The sequence below is a fragment of the Pteropus vampyrus genome, unplaced genomic scaffold (genome assembly GCF_000151845.1).
Source record: "Pteropus vampyrus isolate Shadow unplaced genomic scaffold, Pvam_2.0 Scaffold22, whole genome shotgun sequence".
Classification (NCBI taxonomy): domain Eukaryota; kingdom Metazoa; phylum Chordata; class Mammalia; order Chiroptera; family Pteropodidae; genus Pteropus; species Pteropus vampyrus.
Genome location: NW_011888803.1, coordinates 7,201,712 through 7,227,362, shown reverse-complemented (window position 1 = coordinate 7,227,362; position 25,651 = coordinate 7,201,712). Strand labels below are relative to the sequence as shown.

The window sequence follows — 25,651 nt, the reverse complement described above, 5'->3', positions numbered from 1 at the left end:
ATGGCCCATTACCATAACGACTATAAAAAGGTGAGGCCATTCTTTTTTTGGAGGAGGGGAGGGATAGATAGGCATATGAAAAGAATTTAAGTGCATGATGCTTTTGAATCAATTATTAAAGATGCTGTTATAATGAATAGAAGTTTACTTCATGCCCAGAAATCATGGCTCTGATCCGTCCCTGTAATTATGGATTCAGGTCAGAGTCACATAGGAATTCAGACCAGACTGGACCCTTGCAAATCTTATCAATATTATGGGTAAGCTGGAATTGTTCAGGATTCTCAGGGTTCACAGGAAAGGGAGGGCCTGAGGTTCTGTTTCTCTTAGGACAGAATTTTGTGAGGGATGTCTGTCCACACTTTCCTGTGGTACCTATGGAAAGGGCTGAATTCTGGGCCTCAGCCCAAACCTGCTAAATCAGAATCCTTCCAATTGGGCTCAGGAATCTACATTTTTTACAAGGGTTTTGATGATGCTGGTGCATCCTAAACTTTGAGACTCACTGCCTTGAGGCCAATCTACCAAACTAGTAAACCAGGAAACATTTTTCTGGCTGTTTCTCTATGGGTATTGTTTTGTTTTATATGTTTTTACTGCATTCAGAAAAAAGGATTTCAGAAACCCCAAACTTTTCATCAATTTAAAAATTTTCATAGCATGAAGTTTACTTTTCTAAGTGAAATAAAATTAATTTTATTTATCATGTGATGCCTTTTGGTATTATAATGGTTATAGCTGAGTGCACCAGGCTTAGGATTCATTGATACATTTAGAGAATATAGGCACCTTGTTTTCAATTATGTAGGCTAAACAACATTTGTTGAATAAGATACAAAATAATTTTCGTTTTCTTCTCATTACATGCTTAGCACAGTGCCTGGCAAATAGCAAATGATCCACAAATGTTTGCTAAGATTATTTTTTCTACAACCTGAGCCCTTCCTGTGGTTGGACTGGCGGACATCTGTATTAAGATGGATTTTGCTAAATCCAATTTTATTTCAAGGTCTGGAAAAACACTGTTAGCTTACTCTCTTTCAGATATCACTTTCAATAAGCTTGCTAATCTCCCATTGTTGTTGACATAATCGTGCTGATTGTCAGTCAGCAACCTTCCTTATGCAATTGCTAAGTGTTGAACCCTGTACTGGACATTGAGGAGCTCCAGGGATTTCAACATTACCCTAAAGCTTAGATTCAAATGTGTCCCAGTTTTTACTAAAAGCAGCAAAGTAATGTTGTGGAAAGACACAGGTGAATTTGGTAAATAGAAAAAATGCAAACTGGGCAGAATGTTTTTCATAATATTACTCATTTTGAAGCCCAAACAGTAGAATATTGTGAAAATACCATCTCTGCCTCACAACACAATCACCTTTGAAAATAGTAGAAAATCCCTTTACTATAACTTTCCCAAGTATAGTGAACAAGGAAGAGTTATTCACTGGGTAATGGGCTTCTTATTTTACAGATGAAAATAAATTTGCTTTCATTCATTCAATCATTCTAGAAAATCTTGGTCTTGCTGTCTTGGAATTGCGCCCCTTTCACATTTGCCCTTTCACATCTTTCTAGTACATTTTATGTCTTTTTCATATATTCTACCTCCTGTGTGTCTTAATCCTTGATTAATCCTTAATCAATCCTTGATTCTTTATCTAGACCTGTCTTCCTGTTCTCTAAGTCTTTCTTGGCAAAATTAACTGAATCTGTGTCTCCAAATAACGAATTCTTTCTTCAGTTGCATTTAATCTGTTTTTTTTTTTTTTAGTCATTCGTTAATGCATTTCTAGAAGTTCCATTTTTTCAAATTTACTTGGTCTCTTTTATGGTCCCTTGTTTCTTGCTCAAGACAAGGTATACCCTATCTCAAGAAGAAGATATGCTCAATCTTTTCTTTTACTTCTGTAAAAATATTAAGTATATGATTTTATATTTTGTGTTTGATAATTTCAATATCTGAAGTCTTTGCAGGTGACACTTTGCTATCTGTTGGTTCTACAGCTCTCTCTCATGATGCCTTCCTACCATGTGTACTTTTGATTTTGGCTGTGATTTCATGTCCCTTGAAGCTTTATCTGTGAGAAATTTTTGAGATTGAGATAAAGTCGAGCTTCCTCAGATCCTGGTCTATGCTGGCTTCAACAAAGTTCAGATATCCTGTGAGAACTCCTGGTAGTCAGCCCGTTGGCTTTATTTATTTTCAGTAGCCTTTTGTTTAATTTCCATACCATAAAATTTATCTAAGTTTGACTTTATTTTTGTTCAGACTTTGAAAAGACTGTTGATGTATGGAGTAAAATCACTTAGAATATGACAGGCTGAAGGAAAAACTTGATGTTCTTGTTGAGGAACGAAGGGGAAGGGACTTGAATTATTTTGATGAAAAGGTCTAAGACAAGCAAAATGACTTAAGTATTCATAAAATAAAGAATTGTTCACTAAAAATGTAGTTAAATAAAAACATGAGTAAAATAAGTAGAAAAAGGCTAGAAAAGATTATTTGGTTAATTCCTACTCATCATTCAGGTGGCTTTGTGAATGCCAGTCTTAAAGATTTCTTTCAATCAGGTGTCCCTGCAATATAGTTCCAGGGCTTACTGTAGTTTGTTTAATTAGAGTAATTATCACAATGTGTTCTAATTACTCGATTACTTTTCTGAGGCCTGTTTGAGAGAGCAGAGGTCAGTAAACTCCTATGAGCAAAATCTGGCCCACTGTTTCTACAAGTAAAGTTTGATTGGAACACAGCCACATCCATTAATTTATGTATTATTTGTAGCTACTTTATGCTATAATGGCAAAGCCGAGTAGTTGTAACAGAACATACAGCCTGCAACACCTAAAATGCTAACTTTTTGATTCTGTACTGAAAAAGTTGGTTGTGGTATACAATCTCTATCAGGGCAGAACAGTGTCTACCTTGTTTGCTGTTGTATCTCTAGTATTTACCATAGTGCTTGTCACATAGAAGGAGCTAAATAAATATAGATGAATGCAGGGATAGAATTAAAAAATGGCTTCAGAGACTTCTATTTTGGGGTTATGCAGAATTTAGAAAGAATTAAATCTAATCAGAGAAATAAAAAGTGGTTTTGTAGGTAAAATCCCATTATAAAGAACTTTATTATGTTATGTCAGGGAGGCAGCTGGAAATAGTAAAAATAATCAAGAAGACCTGGGTTCCTTGCCTGCCCCTGCCTCTCATTAGCCATGAGGTTTTGATTGAACTTTTAACATCATGAGCATTAGCATCTTCTTCTAAAGGTGAGATTCATCATCTGTTCCTTCATAGAGGGCTATCAGGATTCAATGAGATGCTGCATGCATAGCCTCTGGCATATAACAGGCCCTCATTAAATGCTGGTTTCTTCTCAACTTGTTTCCTTTTCTTCCACGATTTCTTACTTCTTTGTCCTTATAGGTGGACTAAAAACAGTCCTTTGGTTATATGGTTCTAATAACCACAAGTAAGTCTACATCACTTATCCAGATAAAAGTCAATGTCCAATTCAGTGGCCTGTTGTCAAAGGCACAAAACTTAATTTTCATCTCACCCCAAAAGACAATCACCTTTTGAATCACCCCTTACTCCACAATTTAAACATTCTTGCAATAAACACAATTCATCTGAGCTTAGAATTTCCCTGTAATTTAAAACAATGACAGAAGTGCTAGAAAAAGTGATGGTTTGGGCAGGGGGCATCTCTCAGTGTTGAGTAAGTTCTGCCTAGTATAATGTAAGTAGACTAAAACTGTTCAGTTTCAGCAGGGCTCTTTCTGCTACATTGTTCTGCCTATCAGCTCTGTAACTTCCGGCAGCTCACTGAATGTCTTTGAAACAGTTGATTTAAAAATAGGTAGTTTTTCCATGAAATCACAGGATTGTGCGAGGAATAGATAAGATAGTGTAGATCTTAATGGGCGAAAAATTTTTAAATGGTGTAGAAATAAGGTTTCTGCAATAGCATGGCCATTTCCTCTTTCTCTTGGGATCGGAATGCTGCTTTTCTCTTCCTAGTGAGTGGAGTGGCTGGCTGTCAGGGGGATGTAGGGACTCTGATGTAGTGGGGAAGAAAGAGAATGTCATTTGAGGGCATATGGGCTGGGTTCTCCTCCTGCCTCTGTCATCTAGTAACTAGGTGACCTTGGCAGGTTACCTAACCCTCTGTCTCTTCCTTTGAAAAGCTTGAATAATATACCTACCTCACAGGGTTTTTGTAAAGTATTAGAGGAATTATATGCAGATTTCCTGATGCATATCAAAGCCTCTGCAAATGGTTGCTACTATTTTTATTTTCAAGATTATACATTAGGAAAAGGATCTTTTAGCATATGCATTCCAGCAAAATTTTCTTCTAACTGCATTTTTAGAGGTCTTCATCAATTCTTTGTTGTGGAGTTTCCTGCCCCCAATCCTAGAGGCTCCTGGGGGCCTTGTTCTAGTTTCCTACTCTAGAGCTATTGGTGCTGTGAAGAGGCTGGCAAGAAAATTAGCATTTCTCCTGGCATTTAGTGATGACTCTTCCTTTGTAACAGGTAGAAGTATGAAAATAACTGAGCACCTGTAAATGGATTAACTAAGAAAGGGGTCACCCTTTCTTTCTACCATATTATGCATGTTAATTGTTATACTGTTCTTGAAACATTTGCTTGACAAATCCCTTTAGAGTCACTCTTTGAACATCGCTTAGGCCCATTCCCCTTCAATAGCAAAAATAAGCCACTTTACAGCCTAAAACAACATGACATTTTATACTAGATATCAATATTTTCCCATCTGACATTTAGTAGATCCTAGGCAACCAAAAAAATACCAGCTGCCTCTAAGGTTATTATTCATCATTATTGTTCTTATCATTACATATTGTTAAAATCCACCAAAGTGATAGTAATATTGTTCATTTGAGTGCTCCTTTTTAAATATTATTAGTTCAACATTTTTCTCTCAAGTCTTTTTGTTCACAAATGTGCAAGAAAATAGCCAGGGAAGGAAGAAAACTGGAAGAATTTCTCCAGCACATCCCAAAGACCGAGGGAGAGGCTCTCTCCACACATAGTTCTTACATTTATAATGGCACACTGTGACTGAATTGATATTTACACTTGTGTGATGGGTCCTAAATAGCTAGCACTTTTGTATTTCTCTCTGTTATAGAGGGTAGAGATGATGCTTACAGAAGCTCTTCTAAGACTTGAGAGAAAAATTCTAGTTATTTTTAAATTTTAAATTTATAAAAGGTTTTCCTATCTTTTCTATTATTTTTCTGCCTCAAGTTCACCCAATGGGTCTTGTACAAAGTTAACAGACTCCAGGCTAAGAATCCGTAGACCCGAAGTGACAACCTACATCACTATCAGTATGACCTGGAAATAAGAGAATGCTCACCGTCTCATTGCAGAAGTGAAACTTCGTAAGATTCATTTAAAATCTCTGAGAGTTCTCTCCAACATTACCTGTGGACACATAACAATTCTCCATCCCTTTATATTTTAAGACATATCTAAGGATTTTTTTTTTTTCTTGTGAAGAGCCAGGTAAAGATTTACTCCAGTTGATGTTTTGTCCAGAGTATTAGTCTGAGAAATCGAATGTTCTTTGGTTACTGCATCCTCAAGCCATACAGCATGGAGATGGACAACAAAAGTCTGAAGGCAGAATGTGGCCTCATCAGAGCAGCAGTCTTTGACTTTAGCCACCCTAACTCTGAATTGGTGCGCAGTCTGAGTATTTTTCTCTAACAGTAACTAGAAGGACATTTTGATTCAAAATTTTACATACGATTATTATTTATCAGTGATAATTATAGCTAACATTTATCCAACACTCACTATTTGCCTCTTTTCTAAGTGCTTTATGTTTTTTCTCGTGTAATCCTCACAGCAATCCTGAGAGATGGGCACTACTATTATTCCCATTTTATAGATAGATAAATTTGCCTCCATTTTCGGAGCGAATAGGTGGCAGAATAAAGATTTACACCTGGCCTGACTGACTCCAGAGCCCAGAGCTCATTCTCTCAGCCCTCTGCCCACCCTCTGGATGAGAGCGACCTTCGTATTTTACTGTACTGTTATCTTGGACATGGATCTCCGCACCGTACTGTGCATGATACACAATAGCATTCTGCCACCTTATTGGGATTTCTCTGACTACCGAAATGAGGGAAGCCCTATTGACAAGAACGACTTCAGTTGTGGTCCGGACCATTATCTGTTTTGTCAAGTCCTGCTGAGAGACTCTTAAGTGTTCCACACTGTTCCTGTTCCATTCTGTTCCAGCCTCAGATGGTTATGTCCTTTTTATTCTGACTCATTGCTCAGTAAACTTGATTACTCAAGATTTGTTCCGGTGCCAAGGCCTAGTCAGGAGCTTGCTAAAGAGCACTGATGGCTCTCGCGTGTGTCACACCTGAACTCCTTGGTGACTGTGCTGTGCTGGAGCACTCTGTCTTTGTAGCAATGTGAATACTTTGTCCTGCATCACTGACTCTATCTACACTCGATTCTGACCTTAGTGGGCCTTTGTTCTCTGGCCAACTGTGCCTGTGATCTCCAGGCTACGGCGATCAGAGGAAAGAAGGCGCCTCCTCACTTTCCCAGGAAGAGAAACTGCCTGATTGGGGTGTAACTTCAAGCAGCTCTTCCTATATTGAAATCTTTTGGGTATTTTCATTAACTCTTTTGTGTCATTACACAAGATGTGGAGGTGGTGGTGCATTCCTTCACGACACATTTATTAAGCACCTATTTATGTTCCAGGCACTGTGCTGCGCATGTTACAACTAAGGTAAAAATTGTTCCCACTTTCATAGTTTACCATTTCTAAACAAATCAGACACATAATGAGGCAATTCCAATACAATTTGATAAAGATTCTAATGGGCAATAACAGTATTTTGAGAGCACATAGAAGGGGCACCTACCCCAGACCAGAAGTGGCAGCTGAGATCTGAAGGATGACTAGAAAAAGTTAGGCAGATAAAGGGGTTGGTAGTTGGGTAGTGACTAAGAAGGAGAGTGTTCAAGAAAGAAGAGATGGCCAATTCAAAGGCCTATGGGTAGAGAAGCATGCAGAGCCTGAACAACCACGATTAGCTCAGTTCAGCTTAAGCAGTTTGAAATAGGTTGTGGCAATATATGCAGCTGGAGAGTTGAGCAGGGGTGGGGATAGAGGAGGTGGATATCATTTAATCTTTGTATATATCACATAGGGAGCACTCACTTTCACAGACCTACTGTACCTTGAGTGTTTAATGGCAGGGGATGGGACTGAGGAATAAAATTTGCTGAGTTCTGCTGAGTACTGGGGATGATGGGTGATCTCAGAAACCTTTGGTCCTGGATCCTAGCCCATACCATCCAAGGCCCCCCCGCCAGTCAAGTGCTTCACTTCTTCAGGTAGACTCTCTTGTTGCTCAAGATACATCAGAGTCTTCCTCTTGCTGCTGTCATTAGTGCTCTCCACTCCCAAAACTAGTGCCTTTACTCAAGGTCCCTCCGCTATTTCTGCTGCTGCGTCCATAGCTAGGCCTGACGTGGCCACTATTGCTAGAGTTGGCCTGCACCGCTAGGTACTAAGAACTGAGCCAGGCCTTTCACACTCACCAGCAACCCTACAGGAAGGGATGGTATCTCCATCTGTAAAAATGGGGAAACTGAGGCTCAGAAACATCAAATTATTTGTTGCAAGCCATGAAGCTATAAGTAGTAGCAAGGTAGAATTCGGGCCTGGTCTGATTCCAAAGTCATTCTAGCCACACAACAGTGCCTCCTTCCCTGTCACTATTACATTCTTATTAGGATCCCTTAAGTCTGCTCTTTCATTTTCTTATTGACTCTTTTCTTGAAGAAGAGTCCCCCAAAGATTAGGTCAGATACTTTTGAGGGGCCTTTCCACGAGTTGTCCCTTAAATGTGTCCCTCCCACAGAGGAAGAACCAAATTCAGACACCACAAGTCTTTAGGATATGTTCACTGACCAACAAGAGCATGCCCTACCAAGCTCTATCCCCAAGATTTAAGACTGCCTTCCATCCCTCACTTTGATTAAGAACATAAAAATAATTTCTGATGTTGGCTAGTATCTTAGAATTTCTCCCAGGGTATCTGGTGATTTTTCACACAAACAGATTTGTAGGTAGCCCTTGGCATATCTGAGTATGTCGCCTATGTGTGATTAGCAGGTGAGTTTCTTTCTTTGTACCTGTCCCCAGACTCTCAATGAGAGTTGTTTCTGATTTACTTAAATTTTTGTCTCCTTATTTCATTACCATTTTAATGTTCAATATTGATACTAAACAAAATAAGTTTTCTGTCTCTTTGCTCCCTCCTTCCTCCTCTTTCAAACACCAGTAAAGCCCGAGGCCAAGTCTTGTGGATCCTAGAATAGAGATAGACACATTTGCTACTGAGAGCTCCAACTTCAGACAAGGGTACTAAGGAATCAATCACTAGGTGTTTATTGTCTCTTTGCTAAAAACAGCTCTCTCTGCAGTCAGACGGCCCTGATTCTGCACTTCTGAAGGTAATCTGGACTCTGTCACTAATTACTCTTCCTCTTGGCAGTAAATAGAAGAAATTTTGAAATTGTTTTTATTGATCACAAGGCATTTTATCCTGAATATCACTCTCCATAAAAAAGGGGATGTAATTATTTCCAGTTAACATAGTCAAAAAATTTTATACAAGAAAGGCAGTTTACATAGTGGTTAAGAGTACACAATTCAAGGTCAACAGACTTGAATGTGAATCCTTGGTTCAGTTTGCTACTAGCTATGTGGAATAGAGCAAGTTGCTTAAACTCATTGAACCTCAGTTTCTCCCTCTGTAAAATGGGAATAATATTAGTTCGCTGTTATAAGTATAAATTAACAGGAATTAATAAAACAAGTACTTTGGCCCACAAGGTACAGTTATTATTATTACTTATTTTTATCAAGAAAGCCACTTACCTGTCTGTCTGCAGGGTGATCTGATATAGTTTTATATGTTACTTGTGGTTCCCTTTTCTCCATACGAGTTCTCATTCTTTTTCAAAAGCAGGACCTCATCTTGCTTTTATGAATACTCTAATTCTCACTTTGTATGACTGTGTTTTCATTGCAGAATGATGAGGTGGAGTTTGTCCAAACTGGCTATGGGAAGGATATGGTAAAAGTTCTCCATATTCAGCGAGATGGAAAATATCACACCATTAAAGAGGTGGCAACTTCGGTGCAACTTACTCTGAGCTCCAAAAAAGATTACCTGATTGGAGATAATTCAGACATCATCCCTACAGACACCATCAAGAACACAGTTCATGTCTTGGCAAAGTTGAAAGGAGTACGTGTCATTCTTCTTAGATGCCGTCTATTGCTTTTCTATAACATGAGGATATTACTTGCTTATTTCAAGTTACCTTTGCTTTTTTAACCCAATTTTTACATTTAAGCCATTTAAAAATTTTCCTTTTCTATTATAAAATTCTTCAACTCTTTACATCTTTTAGGTAGAGAACCCTGCTCAGCAGCTTCACATGTTCTCTCTTGATTAGGATCATTGACAAATCAAGGCCCTGAGAGTATTCCAGAATAGAATTTTATACATTTTTGTCATGTATTTCTTTGAATTTTATTGTTTATTTTTTTTCTTTTAGAATGGCGTGCATTTATAGGAGAAAGTACCATTTCTCTTCTTGGTGTAACTATAGAAGAAAATCTCGAGTGTGAGATACCTTTTGAAATTTATTTGTCCAACTTTTAATGCCTTCCTAATTTTCCCAACTCCGTGACCACTTAGTATCCATATGTGGTGGTAACTATACTTTTCGAAAGGGCCTTGAAACTGACAGAATCTGATATTTTAGTATTTGAACTTTGGATTTCTTTAAGTTTGAGTGAAGATGTGATGGATCACAAGCAGATTTCTGGACAATTCAAGTTCATTTTGTTAAATCTAGGGCTTAGGCCATTTGATCACGTCACCACTTCTAAAGGGGGTTTGAGGGACTCGGTGAAAAAGTGAAGAGATTAGGCAGTATAAATTGGTATTTACAAAATAGTTGCAAGGATATAAAGTACAGCATAGGGAATATAGTCAATAATATTGTAATCACTGTGTGTAGTGCCAGATGGGTACTAGACTAATCAGGGAGATCACTTCATAAATTCTATAAATGTCTAACCACTATGCTCTGCATCCTAAATTAATATAAAATAATATTGAGTGTTAATTATAGTAAAAAAATAAATAATAAATAAAATTAATGTACAGCAAAAAAGTAAAAAAAAATTAAAATTCATTTAAAAGTGTAAAAAGATAAGAAATATAGACTGGAAAGAGTCTTTTTCATGCTTTTGCATAAAATCCACACCCATAATGCATGAAATGAACAAACTAATTGAAATATAAATTCTGTAAGGCCTATCTCCACAATGAACTTTTCTCTTGCTAATCAGAATGGCCCAGCAGGCACAAAAGGGGCTATGGAAAAAGGCATCACTCTGCTAAAAAAATAAATTGAAAATAGGCTAAAGAAGAGAGCTGGGTAACGCAGATTTTTACATTTTCAGTACTGTGTAAGAGGTGCAGAAAAGTGAAGGAATGGATCTGGATATTAAAAACAATTTAAATTCATTCATTATAGATAGAATGACCAAGTAATTTTTTATCCAAACCAGGACAAATTTTTCTTATTTTTTAAATTGAGGTATAATTAACATACAATATCATATTAGTTTCAGAGGTACAACATAATGATTTGGAAAATGATCAACACAATAAGTCCAGTTAACATCCGTCATCATACATAGTTATGGATTTATTTTCTCGTATTTTTAACTTTTAAGATTTCCTTTCTTATCCAGTTTCAAATGTGTAAATATAGTATTATTAACTATAGTCACCATGCTCTACATTACATCCCCATGACTTATTTATTTTATAACTGGAAGTTTGTACCTTTTGACTCCCTTTACCCATTTTGCCCACCCCTCACCCCTCGTCTCTGGCAACCAACTATCTGTTCTCTATGTCTATGAGCTTGGTTTTATTTGTTTTCTTTTTGTTTTAGATTCTACGTATAAGTGAGATCACATAACATTTGTCTTTCTTCCTTTGACTCATTTCACTTAGCATAGGGCCCTCAAGTTCCATCCATGTTGTCAGAAATCTTTTAATGGCTGAATAATATTTCATTGTGTGTACACACACACACACACACACACACACACACCACATTTTCTTTATCTATTAATCTGTCAATGGACACTTATGTTGTTTCCATATCTTGGTTACTATAATAATGCTGCAATGAACATGGGGGTACATGTATCTTTTTGAGTTAGTGTTTTCATTTCCCGAACCAGGACACTTTTGAGAGTGAAATAAGATGCTATTAATAATTATTTTAGGACAACAGGTATAAAATGTCTCATAAATGTCAAAACTGTCCTGGGGAAACCTGTACAAATAGTCCATCTTAATTATAGGCAAAGCCATAAATAATCAGTAGACTGTGCTAGGACCATAAAACTCTATGTAAAGATAAAAAAGGAAGAATTTGTGTATAAGTAGAGAGCTGCTTTATGGGGATGAAGGGCTGGGGATGGTCAATAGAAGGCTTGTTTGCAAGGCAAGGAAGCTGAAGTGGCCCTTCACTAAATTATTTCCTTGAGAAACTGGGAGTTCTATTTGCCATCGTCATAAAGAGACTAGAGTGTTTTGGACTACAGTGTCGTACTGTAGTTGGTATAGGTGATGATTGAGTTCACTGGTGAAGCGCAGCTGAATGTTAAGTTACTTTTTGCTCATCCACTAGTTGACACATTCTCTCCTGAAAAACAGGTTTCAAAAATGGAATAGTCTCACTTGGTAATATTGATCTATTATTAACTACACTTGGGAGCCCTTGTAAAAAAGGAAATAACGATCAATTAATTTCTCAAGATTTTTTCTAATTCTATGTTGCTCTGATTCTAAAAAGCACTCGATCAAGAAAGAGAGCTCCATGGATATTTAAAAACTATTTTTAAATAGGGTAAGTATTTCTGATGACTAGCATTTTGTTTCTTTTTGCAGATCAAAAGCATAGAAACTTTTTCTATGAATATCTGTGAACATTTCCTTTCTTCTTTTAACCATGTCATCAGAGCTCAAGTCTACATGGAAGAAGTCCCTTGGAAGCGGTTTGAAAAGGTTACTTCACTTACTTGTGCTCTTGGTTTAATTAAAGAAGTTGGCTTTATGACAAATGCTGAAATTTTACTGGAAACAATGTTTTTTTTTCTTCTTCTAATGTTCAGAAAGGAGCTAAGCATGTCCATGCATTTATTCATACTCCCACTGGAACACACTTCTGTGAAGTTGAACAGAAAAGGAGTGGTGAGAAACATTTTTCATGCTTTAATCCTGCTATAGCAATTTCAGATTTTTTTTCTAAACCACTCTGTTTACTAACACCAAGGAAAACTGTAGAGAATTTTAAAGCTTTTAAATCTGAGATGAGAATGAGCATTGTGACTTTGGATTATGTTTAAAAAACTACTTTTTATCTTAAGAGTATAAAAACGAAGTAATACCTTTTGCAATAAATACTGGAGTTGAGTGGGATAGATCATTTCTATTACTCAATTTTGAGGCAAGGGGAAAAAAAAGAAGGCCCAGGCTGGCAAAAACCCAAATCTCTGAATTTTCAGACCAGTGCTTTTTGTACCATACCATGCTTTAATTATAAAAACCTTTATAGGAACTATCTGCTGAACAATCAAGTTTCCCTGACATTTTATTTGCATGATAATAAAACCACTGATATTACTATAAAAATAAACCTCACTTAAAATAGCAATGGCCATTATATAATTCTTTTTATTTACCAAGAAATTTAAAAATTAACTGTAGAACAACATAATAACAATAACACCAGGCTTCAAAATAGCACATAGCACTTCTGCTGTAAAGAACCCAACCACACGGCTTCATCTAACTGTAAGGGCAGCCAGGAAATGTAGTCTAGCTGGGTACCCAGGAGGAAGAGAAAATAGATCTAATGAACAGCTAGCAGTCTCTGCCACAAGAAGGTTAAGAAGTTTGCATTAAAAGAAGACTGATGAGAAACTACGGTTTGTCAAATAGGTCATTGGTGACTTCTGCAAGTGTATTTTAGCAGAGACCTGGAGGTAGGAGTGAAATGGCCAAGTACAGGGCTCTGCTGATCGTAATAAGAAAACAGGCTGCTCTTCACGCCCTCGCTCTTTCCAAGAATTTCCAGGAGCTATCATCAGCCTGAATTCTAGTCACCTGGCTACTTACTATAGCGTGGAGAAACTAGTCATCACAACCAGGCCAAAGCTTTTCCTTTCTCCAGAAAGCTACAAAGCTTCAGGGTATTGCGATTATTGTGGCAGTGTTCCCAGAGTTCCGGCTTGACTCATCTAGAATCCAGCACCCCTCTTATATCATGCAAGGCTGGCGGGGATCAGGGCAGGGGAAGAAGTGTCTGTTGCCTTATGGGTATGCGGTATGCATGTGCACACGTCTATAAGTATGTGTATCTCCCAGTGTTGTGTGTATGAAGATGACATTTGTACTCTGTATCTCTTTGGAGAGTAAGAATCTATGCTCTTTGGGTGGCAAAGTTTAATTTCTAATTTGCTTATTATCCAAGAGCTGAAACTATGAGGTGAATCAATGTACAATCATTGTCATAAGAAATGCCTTTGCATAGGCTTACCTGAAGAAAATAATTATTATCTTCACACACACACACACACACACACACCCCACACAACCCACAGGGGAAGGCTGTTACAAATCTCTAAGTAGGGCTTTTGGTGGGGGCTGGCTAGGTTGGTGAGAATTCTGCCCCCTCAAACACATGCACTAAATCACACATTCAGCCATGCAACTCCCAAAAAGGACTTTTTCCAGCAGGATATGTAACTGGGTTTCTCCTAGTGGATTGGATTCAGTCATATCAATTGAGTGAACATTTATAGAAAGCCTACTGAATCTCAAATACTATTTTAAGCCCTGAGAATTGCTGTAAAACTCTCATTACCCTATTTCCCTAATGGATATTTTAAAGCTATACCTTTAAGTACTTTTACCTTTTTCAAAGTTTGCTAGTTCCATTGGAGAATATGGAATAGACAGAAAAATTTGTTCACCCAAAGAAATGAAGACTGTTGTCATGTTTACCACTTCCTAAACTCAGAGAGGAGGACTAGGCTCTGAATTTGTGATGCAGGCTATTGGTTTAAGTGCTTGTATGGAGTCGGGTCTTTCAAACTTTTTCTCTCATGTGTCTCTGTGAACTACAAGCTTAGCCAAGCCTTGAAGTCACTGGGATGGTTGAGTTGCTAATTTGAACTATATTGGCCCCCAAATCTCTTCACTGCTTAAATTACAACTCATAGTTCTTTAAGAATCAAATTTCTCTTAATTTGTCACTAATTATAAAAATTCATCTAACCATAGCTAAGTAAAGGGATGGAAAATGGAGATGAGATCTCAACTAAGAGATACTGTCTTGTGGTAGTGAAAAAAATCTTTTAAGATGGAGACTAGTTGGGTAAGAGGATGGTTTTAAGGAAGGAATGAAAAAATTGAAGTCTTGGAGGAGAGTAGATTTAAGAAATGTCAAGCTAAGTAGACAGTAGAAGTGAGATCGAGGAAGTGGGAGGCCCAGGACAGAGACGGTCACTGCCTTTTGTTGTCCTTGATATAAAAACTAATAGGCTCTTCAGTTCCTTCAAAAGAAGAGTTCTTGGCAAACCCAAGGTCTTTTAATATCATCCTGATTATCACCTAATTGTACAAAAGCCCAGTTAATTTCTTTCCTTCTGGATGATGTCACCTTGCCCTACCCAGAACTGCACAGAAGATTTCACTCTCCCTGAATGAGCTAAACGAACTCTCAAAGGCAAATGATATTTAATTAATCTTCACTTTTTCTAGCGCTTTATAAGTTTGAGGTTTTCTACTAGAATGATTTAATATAGTTTTAAAATATTCTCCGTTTAGCTATTTGTGTCCTTTTTGGAGGTGTTAAATGTGGAAGCAATTATCCTTTCCATGACGGAATTTTTTCTTGGCTTAGTATAGCTTTGTGCTTTGTGACACCTGATGCGTAGGTAAGGAATTCGGCTTATTTTCTATTAATTTGCAATGAGTTTCTTTCCCTTAGAGAGCTAACGGGTAGGATGTATGCTTCTCTGAGAGATAAACCACAATCTGTTAAGTGTGTAGGAGGACACTAAAAGCTAGAAAAGATTACGTTCTAGCAAAGTGAAATGTGAAAATCTTCTTTTGCATTATTCCATAAGCATGGCAGAAAGGAAAAAAAAAAAGCTGATTAAGTGGTTTAATGGGAAGTAACCTAGAAAAGGACAGTCTTTTTGGTGGAATTACTTCTCGGTAGTCTAAACTGGAATATTTTTTAGAGTGCGTGAGGCATCATATTTTTAGTTGATGGGCTCATGAATTTGAAAGGCTCAGGTTCTTACCAGTGTTGAGAAAGCTGGGGCACTGCCAACAGAGAAGATAAAATAAGCTCTCTGATTTCATCCAGAGTGTCTAATGTGCGCCAAGGAAAAAAAAATTCACATTCAAATAGAAGAGGTCGTTTGTTGTTGTTTTTGTTTACAGAATGATGAGTGCACCAAAAGGAGATGGTTTGTGTTCTGTCCAAACTGTGGCAATGGTTAACTTTCTTAGGGAACATGAGACATTTTATTCTGCGTGAAAATGAGGCCAAAACACATTCGAAAATGCAACTACTTTCTCCATTTTCAGATGCTAGCAAAAAAGTAAATCATTTCAAATTTGCCTAGCAGGATTGACATTCCTGGAATATCAATAAATCTCATCCCAGGGCTGAAGGAGGTGGATAGGGATGGCACAGCAGAAGTTGTTTTCAGAACCCAATGAGCCTTTGTGAAACATGGGGAATATTTACAGGTGGTTGAAGTTCATAAGAAAAAATCAGTTAAGGCAAAATCATCATAAAAACTTTTATAGAGCATTTTTTATTGGGCAGCCATTCTACCAAGTCTTTCATGGTATTATCTTAGACAATTATCAACTCTAGGAAATAGATATGATTATCATCTCCCTTTGACAGATGAGAAAATCAAGGTAGAGAGAGCTTAAGTAATTTTCTAAGGGGAATAACGCTCATAAACAGGGGAGGTGAGGCATGGAGAGTGCTGAGATTTGAACTCAGGGAATCTGAGTCTCAAGGTTGTGGACTCAATCGTTATGCAGCACTGCATCCAGGAATCCTTTTATGATTAAGACCATTGGAGGAGCCAAAGTCTTACTGGCTTACAGGGATGCTGGAGATCCAGGCCAGCTGTATAGGAAAAGATGAAATAGGTAAAGTTTGCTTTCGGTTCTCCTTCAGCTTCTTTTTTCCCTGCCCAAGGATTCCCACTATTTTTTCTATCCCCACTCCTGATTGCAAACTCATGTTTCATTTTTTATAGAATTTTTTTCCTAGAAGGGATTATTGTTGGAAATAGATTATGATATTAGTTTATAAAGTTTGGAGTTAGTCCTTTAAGGGGTCCTTGTATTTCAATAGGAAATTTTTAAGGAATAAAAAATTTTCAAGACACCTAGGAGCAATTTCTAAAAGTGATGTTTCATTTTCCATTTGAGACCAATGGAGATGGTATTTTTCAGACTAGGGGCACTATTTGAGGCCATCAAAGCACGCTGGGAAATGGGAAGTGGCAACCTTCTTATCTTCTGGAAAGGATTCTTATTATAAAGGAATGGGGAGAGAAAGTTAAAGGAAGAAGAAAGCATTGTGTGGATGGGGAGTGATCCAAAAAGGAGGAAGAAAAGCATGGGATCTCACAATGGGGTGCTGAATTCAAATTCCACTTCTGTCAGTTTCTAGCCATGTTTCTAGCCACTATGGGCAAATAATTAAAAGTCCCCTGTATAACAATACTTATGTAATAGAGTTGTTAGGATTAAGTAAGATAAAGTCTATAAAAGGCAGTAACTAAACACATGCTGATAGTCAGGACGTTCTTAGCTAGTGTTGTTGCCCTCCCCTTCTCCCCCTGCCCCATTGTGTATTAGAGTTGTGAATGAGGGTGATCAGGAGGGGAAATGGTAAAGACTGATGGAGAACTGTCTAGAAGAAAAAGAGACTAAAAACTGTGAGAAACTTATTTCTTTATTATTATTATTATTTACACCTACAGCAAGCACCTGGTCTTCCTAGGTGGTCTCCTACTCAAGTACTAACCAGGCCCGACTCTGCTTAGCCGAGATCAGACAGGATTGGGCATGTTCAGGGTGGCATGGCTGTAGACCATGGACCATGGCTCCACTGGGGTTCAAACCCAGGACCTTCTGTGTGTAAAGCAGACATGCTAACCGCTACACTATGGAAGAACATCTGAGATAGTTATTTCTTGAAGTGAATCAATCTTGTTGCACTTACTCATTCATTCAATAAATACTTATTGATAACTTCCACAATTCTCTTGGATTTGAGACTTAAATTCACTTGGATTGTCTCCACCTTGCATTTAGAAATGCTGATTTTGCAGAACCATGTCTTCATACATCTAGAATCTGATAAATCCAGACAACTTACGAGAAACAGATATTATTTTAAATTTTACCACATTATCTTGGAACACTCTGGCCAGAACACCTTATTTAATCAGCATATATTTAATCCGCACATCTACCAATGACCACTGGCCATGGCTCTCTCAGGTAGGTGCACACACGTGGCTGAGAAAATATCAAAATATAGTTGTTGTTTACCTACATGTGAAACCCCAAATCTCCTGAGTTGACAGCAGCGCCTGAAGCCACACGAGTGATGTAAACCATTGGATTAGTAAGAGCTGCCCTGTGTTGTAACTGAGAATCATGAGTTTTCTTATTCATTAACTAAATCTTGTACGACATAGTGTTCCCTGGTATCTCTAGCCCTTAATCTATATATTAAGCAGGCCAGAGGGATAGATGTTTATCAGGACTAACTATAAGACTGAAAAGAGGCGGCCTTAGTCATTCTGCTATGGCCCTGTGCCACTGAAAGTGTGTGCTCAAGTGCCTCCTGAATATCCAGCCTCACCAGCCTGCACATACAAATAAGACTATGGTGATGTTAATTCCTGAATTCTCCTGGCCTTGTAGCTCTCTCGTTATAAAACTTTTGGGCCTCTCTGGCCAAACTCTCCCACCTTCTGACAGCCTGGAGAGCTATCTTACTTGTGCTCATGGAGAAGTTTGCACCCATTGGGTACAACTGCTGCCTCACTGGCTCTGCTCAGTATTTGCTATGCCAGTTGTCACTGATCCTTGGGAATAATGGTGCTCTCTACAGAGCATTGTACCCTGGGGCTTCCCAGTGTGTCACCTGGTGCCACATTCCCTTCAGGCTTCACCAAATTGCTGGAGCTACAGTGTGTTCCACATTGAAAAAAGAAGAATTGTCCCCTCATTAGCCGTGTGCCCCACCTGTCACCTGGGCCATGAGCTGGAGCTGCCTGGTGCACAAGTAAACAGCTTATTCAGATTACACTTAACATCTCTCTACCTCCCCCAGGTCTTCATGAACCAACTTTGTCCCTTCTCTTTCAGCCAAAAAAACAAAACTTTTATGAGTATTCATTTAGGCAGATCTATGTCTTGTGTGTCACTGGCGTTATTTTCCCAGTCTCTATTCAGGTTTGGCCAGGCCCACACTGCTATCCATCCATTCGTGAAGTTGTCTGTTTTGCTGAGCTCATAACCACAAGGGAACTGAGGGTCTGGTGGTGATTGGAGCCATCAGCCAGCGTAGACAATCAACATGAGGACTACTTTCATAAAGGGAAGAAAAACTACTCTGTAGGATCTTATTAACTCATTTCAGCATGACTGTCTGTTGAATGAGATGGAGCTCAAAAAGTGGAAGGTATTTGGCCTAGGAGACAACACTGAATGTAGCTGAGAGGAAGGTATTCATTTCTGTGGGCTTCAACACAACATGGAGCTTTAGTCTCTGACCTTCAATTCTCCCAGAGCAGGAAAGGGCAGACAGTTGTGGAATCCAGATAAAGGGAAAGGCACACCATCCTCATTGGTTGGACTTTGGAGGAGACACGGAGACAGAAAACATGGGCAGTGATGTAGTTCTCTGTACAAACAGTGTGTCATGTTTTAATGACTGGGATCCTCAAGGCTGGATATCAGTGAGAAGGCACTGTCTTGTTTATGAACTCAACCTTTTTACTTAAAACAGGATTTCCGGTCATTCATTCTGGAATCAAGGACCTCAAGCTCTTGAAAACGACCCAATCTGGATTTGAAGGATTCATCAAGGACCAGTTTACCACCCTCCCCGAGGTGAAGGACCGATGTTTAGCCACCCAAGTATACTGCAAGTGGCGCTACCACTGCTGCAGAGACATGGACTTTGAGGCTACCTGGTATGAGCATGTATGAGGGGCCTGGCATTGGAACAGGTGCTGTCTGTTCTTGTCTCTGGGGCATTGGAGTTCATGAAGTCTTCAATTTGAAAGAGGAACTTAGAGGCTATTCAATTCAACTTCCCAACTGTTCAAAATCCCTTCTGTTAATGACAGAAAGATGATGGTCTTCCTTTGACTTATTAAATCTGCACTTGAATCTCAGATGCTATTAGCAATAATGACTTTGAATGGATCACTTAATTTCTCTGACTCTCTGTTTTTAATTGATTAAATCAGTAGTTCTCAAACATTATCCTGTTATCAAAATCACAGGGAAGGTTTGTTAATATACAAGTTGCTGGGCTCACACCCCCAGAGGTTCTGATTCTGTAGGTCTGGGGTGGGGCCCAAGAACTTGTATTTCTAACAAACTCCTAGATAACGCTGATGCTGCTGGACCACAGGCCACAATGTAAGAACCTTAAATTATGAGGATAATGATATTTGGCTTTACTGCCTCATCATAGATGTAGAGAGGGCTAAACTTAGTGTGACAACTTGTCTCAGTTTGCCAAGGACTTTCTTGATTTTAACACTAAAAGTCCTGTGTCTCAGGGAACCCCTTGGTCCCAGGCAAATCAGGACAGTTGGTCATCCTAGGCTAAACTCAAAATGAGATGATATTCACCAGTGCACTTTATAAATGATAAATACCTTAGCAACATAAAAGTATGATTGTTATTATAATATCTTTACAAGCCGTAATTAGGCCTCTGAACTCCTGGAGTTTACTTTTTGACCAGGTATTTCATTCTTTTGCTGAAGCTCTAATTGTTAGAAACTTCTGCTCTACGATGAGCTAGAATCTGCCCCACCCCCCGCCCCGAAGCTTCCTCCAATGAGTATAGCTTTGCTCTGCTCCTTTTACTATGTGATAGGTTGGGAAATGCTTTAAAAAAACCCTCACCTCAATCTTCTTTTTCCTTTTTTATCTCAAGTGTTCCCCCATGGGCAGCAGCTTGATGTATTTATGTCGAAAAGAGCACAAAATTTAGCATGCCAGAATCAGGGTGCTGGTTGGGCTACCCACTAAAGAGAGATACTTAGAATAGATCATTTAACTTGGAAGCTCAGATCCCTTATCTCTGAATTAGGGATAATAACAGTATCTGCCTTGGGTATATTGAGAGAATCCAATGAAGTAATCACATGAAAGATTTAGTGCAGAGCAAACCTCCCAAAACGTAACAATTCAAGGAACCAGCCAAACCAAACAGTAAGAAGTCAAGTGCTTGGGAGTCCTCTTCACAGGCTCTTCAAACACACAGTGAGGTTTACCTGTATTGTCCTCTGGGCCCTGGTGCCAAATTATAAAAATAGCCTAGTGACACTTAATATGTTTGTTGAATGGTGCGTGTATGTAATAAAATGGAAAGTGAGGGGTTTTTTTGGTTTCGTTTTTGTTTTGGTATTACAAGATATTAATCTCTTCCAAAATCAACAATAAAATTATTTTATGGGGACAGAAAGGTTACCACTTCTTAGCTTTATAATGCTTTCCTAGAGACCACCCTGAGTCTGCAATTCTCTTTTCTGTGTTTTAGGGACACTATTCGGGACATTGTCCTGGAAAAATTTGCTGGACCCTATGACAAAGGCGAGTACTCACCCTCTGTCCAGAAGACCCTCTATGACATCCAGGTGCTCTCCCTCAGCCAGGTTCCTGAGGTACGTTTTGTCACTTGCCATTCTGAGGACTGAGAGAACTTGTTGTGTCTCCTGTCAGCTCTGAGAAAGAGTTGAGAGTTAAAATAAGAAAGTGGAAGACACATGAAAAATGACATCTGTTGTTGTTCAAAAGCTTGTTATAGCAAGTGAGAAGAGAGCAAAAATGGAAAAATCTGTCCAACCTGAAAACACAGGCCACTGCTATAGTTATTTAGTTTTGTTGAAAATTCTTCGAGTCTTTTCAACTTGCCACAATTTAAACCTCATAGTCAAGACACTCAAATGCCTTGAAGAAAGGGAATTAGACCAATAGTCTATGTTTTAGGAGAGCCAGAGAATGAAAGATAGGTGCAGAAAGATTCTATCTATCCGTCCATCCATCAATCCATCCATCCATTCATCTGTTTGATATTATCGAATGGTTATGTCTCTGTCAGAACATGAGGGATACAAAGATAAATTAGACATGTTCTCCACCCTTAAGAGCTCATTGTACAGTGAAAGAAAAAAATAAGTAAACTAACAATACAATAGAGAATAGAATATTTTGGAAATACAGAGGAAGGCATCTAATTCAGGTATAGGGTCAGCCAGGCTTTCTGGAGGGAGAGGTGCTTGAGCTGAGTCTTAAGGGACAAGTAGGGGCTATTTGGTTTCACAGTCAAAAGTGAGAGAGCAGAGTAGGTATGGAGACAGGAGGCAGCATGGAACAGTCATTTACAGCTGAGAGTCTGCCATGTGTGAAGCTTCAGCAGTGAAAAGTCTTTCCACATGTCTAGATATGAGGCAGGAACCAGATTAGGAGGGCCCTTGTAGGCTTATTAATAATCTGTACTTTATCCTGAAAGCGCTCAGGAGTCACTGTGGGGATTTCAGCAGGATATTGCACAGCCAGATTTGCAGTCCAGAAATATCACTCTGAAAGAAGGGTGACAAATTAGAAGGATGATGGACCTCAGACAAGGATGGCTGTTGGGAGGCTGTTGCTGTAATATGGCAAAGAAAACTTGAACTAAGGCCATGATGGGACAGAGAGGGAGAGTACTACACTCAGACTTAGGCAAGAGGGACCCCTGCCATGGCCCAGACCACTACTTTGGAGGTCTGCTTCAGGCCTTCTGTTTATGCCTGTCTCCACTGGATGAAGAGTCAGTGGGGTCAAGGCAACAAACTTTTCAGGAGCCCATGTATCCCCTCTAGACCATTTTATGGATACTTGCACCCCAGAATTTCCTGCTCAAATAGCCCTGATACCAATTTCAGAACCAGAGCAGTTCTCTTCCCTACATTCATCCTCTGAAAAGCAGATCATGCTGTCTGTGTGCACCTTTAGGCCTGAGAGTGGGCAAAAAGTGAGATGTTTGCAAGAGGTATGGATGAGACTTGACATACACGTGGGGGTGTCCACTCACATGAGTGTGAGAAAGAAGATGGGATGGGCCAGAGACATGGCATGGCCCTCCAAAGAGTCAGAGAATTTTAAATTAGATCCTGGCCTTCTGGGTTGTTATGAAGGTGTATTTGCCAAGTTAGAATGATAGAACATATTTCACTTAAAAATTTTTAGCTCGATTTATAACTTTTAAATCGTTATACATCTGGTACGTGGGCCTCTAATTATTCTCTTACTCCAGGGCGTGCGAATGTTAGGGACAGGCCTGAAGAGGAGGGAGTGTAATAAGGAGGGATTCAGGAGGTTGGTTGACTGGCCAGCACCTGGAGGCCTGTTAGATGCTGAAGAGGTCTCCCAGATTTCTGACCCAAGAAGCTCTTATTTTTCTGAGAAGTCATTTTCGTACGCGTTGAGGAAAAGAGTGGGCCCACCATCTACTAATAGGACCAGGAGGAGAGAGTAGTGTCAGGCAGTACAGGAACATTGGAGAGTGCCTCAGAGACAGGGGTGGAGCCTGCAGAACGGGCTAGTGGGTATGTGGAGGGAGGGAGGGAGAGAGATTCACAGTTGCCCAACGTGATATATATTATTGTGGATTCCAGATAGAAGAAATGGAAATCAGCCTGCCAAACATTCACTACTTTAACATAGACATGTCGAAGATGGGACTGATCAACAAGGAAGAGGTAAGAACATTAAAAATATTTAAAGCACATCTACCTTCCTCCCCGGTTCCCTTACCCCTCTTTATAAACTTAGGATGATACTATCACCGACCAAAACTATTAAGAGCAGGAGCTCTTGGTTTTGGAATATTTAAAGTTGCTACTGATTAGAGCCCTCTTAGGCTCTGGACCTCTCGATACCTGAGGCTGGTATACCCTAGCAGCGGATGAATGATTACAGAGGAGCGTTGGAAGTCACAAACAGTAAAAGACAAAGCGAGAACAGAGTGTACCCAAGGAAACGGCTCTGAGATCCACTTCTCCGAACAGTGCCGCACAAGGTCACAGCTTCATTATTCTTTTATCATGAGGTGATGAGGAGAAAAAACAAGATTCTATCTTCGTTTCGTCCATCATCTCTAACTTTTGATTAAGTAGTCAATCCAGTAGCATACAATATACACAGAAAAGATGAAAGAGTATTTGTGTGTGTGTGTTGTGTGTGTGTTTCTACTTTCAATTACAGAAGGCCAGATGAGGAAATTCAGTTTTTGAAAGGACACTTTGTCTTGGAAAAAGCGCTCACCCTGACTTAGTTTTCGCCATGGCAGAAGGCTAAACCAAGTCAGTGTGTCTGGCTACGTCAGGCTGTAAGCGGAGGTAGAGGAGCAGCACTGGGAAACAAAGGTCATGCTTTGTGCCTGCTATAGTTGCTTTAGAGCCCTAGGTTGCAGAGGACAATGACCTTGATCCCATGTGTTGTTCATTCACCTGGAAGGAGGGGCAGCACTGTTTACTTCAGAGGAAGGAAAGGATGTTAATTATCAGAATGCCATTAATTAGAATGTAAAGACTTTTAAAATGATTGCCTTCTAAAGGGCAGGAGAGAGACCTGAAAGTAATCCTGACTATGTCCACCAAAGGTGAAACAAACACACCCCAAACACAAAAAGGCTTAGGCGTCATGACCAGAACAACCACCTCCCACCCCCAATCCTGGCAGAGAGAGAGAGGAGGGTCTCCTCAGGGCCCCTTAATGCCTCAGGCCTGTGCTGATTTCAACTCCTGTGGGCTGTGGGCTGAGGCCACCGTGTCCCTTGCTCTGAGAAGTCAGACTCAAAGCTCCCTTCTGGAGCCCAGCAGGGGACCCGAAGGCGGAAAGTCCTGCATTCCTTTTGGCCAGGGTTCTGCATAAAGACACCAGAGTCAGTGAACAAACTGTCCCCTGTCTGTGTCTGCACTTTAGGGATGGCTAGAGCTGCTCTCAGGCCCTCGCCCGGAAGATGTGTATAAAGTGAAGACAACATATGAGAAGAAGGGAGTCAGGACACACTGACAATAGCAGACAAGTGACAAATGAGAGAGTGGAAAGACAGAAGAACTCCAAGTATATAGCTGTCTGGAGCCATTTAGCACTGGGCTAACAGCCCTGTGGACCTCAAATGCTCCTAAGGGCACGGCCATATTATATAGCATCAGACAGTGATTGATGTTCAGTGTGAGTCATCAAAAAAAGTCCAAATTACGTTCACTACCCTCTATTTAAAAGGCAAGGATATGTAATGCATTTGAGAAACGTTTATATCCCAATGATTGAAATTTTTCTAAAGCTCTTTAATTTGACTCATTTCTTAACTATCACCAGAAAAATAAGGCATTGCCATGATTGAAGTAACCTGATTGTAGGGTATACACATTTTCCTGTTTAGCAAGTTGTTGTTTTTGTTGCTGATTTAATATTGATTCACAGACTAAAGGAGAGGTCTACTTTAATGTCTTTGAAGTTACAATGTGGTTTTTCTACAGGTCTTGCTACCAACAGACAATCCATACGGCAGAATTACAGGTACAGTCAAGAGGAAGCTGCTTTCGAAGCTGTGACATTGTAGCTACCAGTGGGAGTCCACTCTCAGCTGAGGAATTCCTTAAGCCACTTGTGATGCTGGAAATCATAGCATGCAACCATGTAAATTTTCAACCACCTATGATAATTTATAGTGTTCATGTTCCTCTTGTACTAAATAATTTGTCTATACTTAGCTCAGCAATGTGTTTTGTGATTAGTAATTATAAAATACCTTCTGGATACAGTTTATTTCACAAATGTTGAACGACAATCACAAGTCGATATTTCTTTTTTAATTGTCTTGTGCCTTCCAATCTTAGAGAAACTTTGAGATCAATTTACTAAGAAAATAACCATGAATTAATGGAAGTGTCATATCAATTAATTTGTGCACAAGTTGAAGAAGTACTCATTGTCTTCATTCTACTGGTGCTAAAACTGCTCTGGGTAGTGCAGAAAATGAAATGACAAAATGATATTTTGAAATATATCACCATTGTGACTTCAATTAGACTGAATATTTAAACTTTTAAGAATGCTCTAGCATATGTATCATTGGGAGTTTATTTCTACTGTAAAACTTTTTAAAAAATCTTAATGTGTTG

At 39.1% G+C, this 25,651-nt stretch overlaps 1 protein-coding gene across 1 annotated transcript; it reads left to right on the top strand.

Moving 5' to 3' along the window:
• Nucleotides 1-25,081, top strand: LOC105289066 (uricase). Its single transcript, XM_011355564.1, has 8 exons — nucleotides 1-30; nucleotides 9,111-9,329; nucleotides 12,066-12,182; nucleotides 12,290-12,368; nucleotides 19,246-19,432; nucleotides 21,019-21,142; nucleotides 23,138-23,221; nucleotides 25,007-25,081. Exons 1-8 carry the CDS (start codon nucleotides 1-3, stop codon nucleotides 25,079-25,081), a joined length of 915 nt encoding a protein of 304 aa, XP_011353866.1.
• Nucleotides 25,082-25,651: the final 570 nt, after the last annotated feature.

Excerpts from the sequence above, each read along its gene's own strand:
- LOC105289066 (XM_011355564.1), top strand. The coding sequence starts at position 1 with ATGGCCCATTACCATAACGACTATAAAAAG. Across the intron at positions 9,330-12,065 it reads TCTTGGCAAAGTTGAAAGGA|ATCAAAAGCATAGAAACTTT; the intron begins GTACGTGTCATT and ends TTCTTTTTGCAG. Across the intron at positions 19,433-21,018 it reads ATGGACTTTGAGGCTACCTG|GGACACTATTCGGGACATTG; the intron begins GTATGAGCATGT and ends TCTGTGTTTTAG.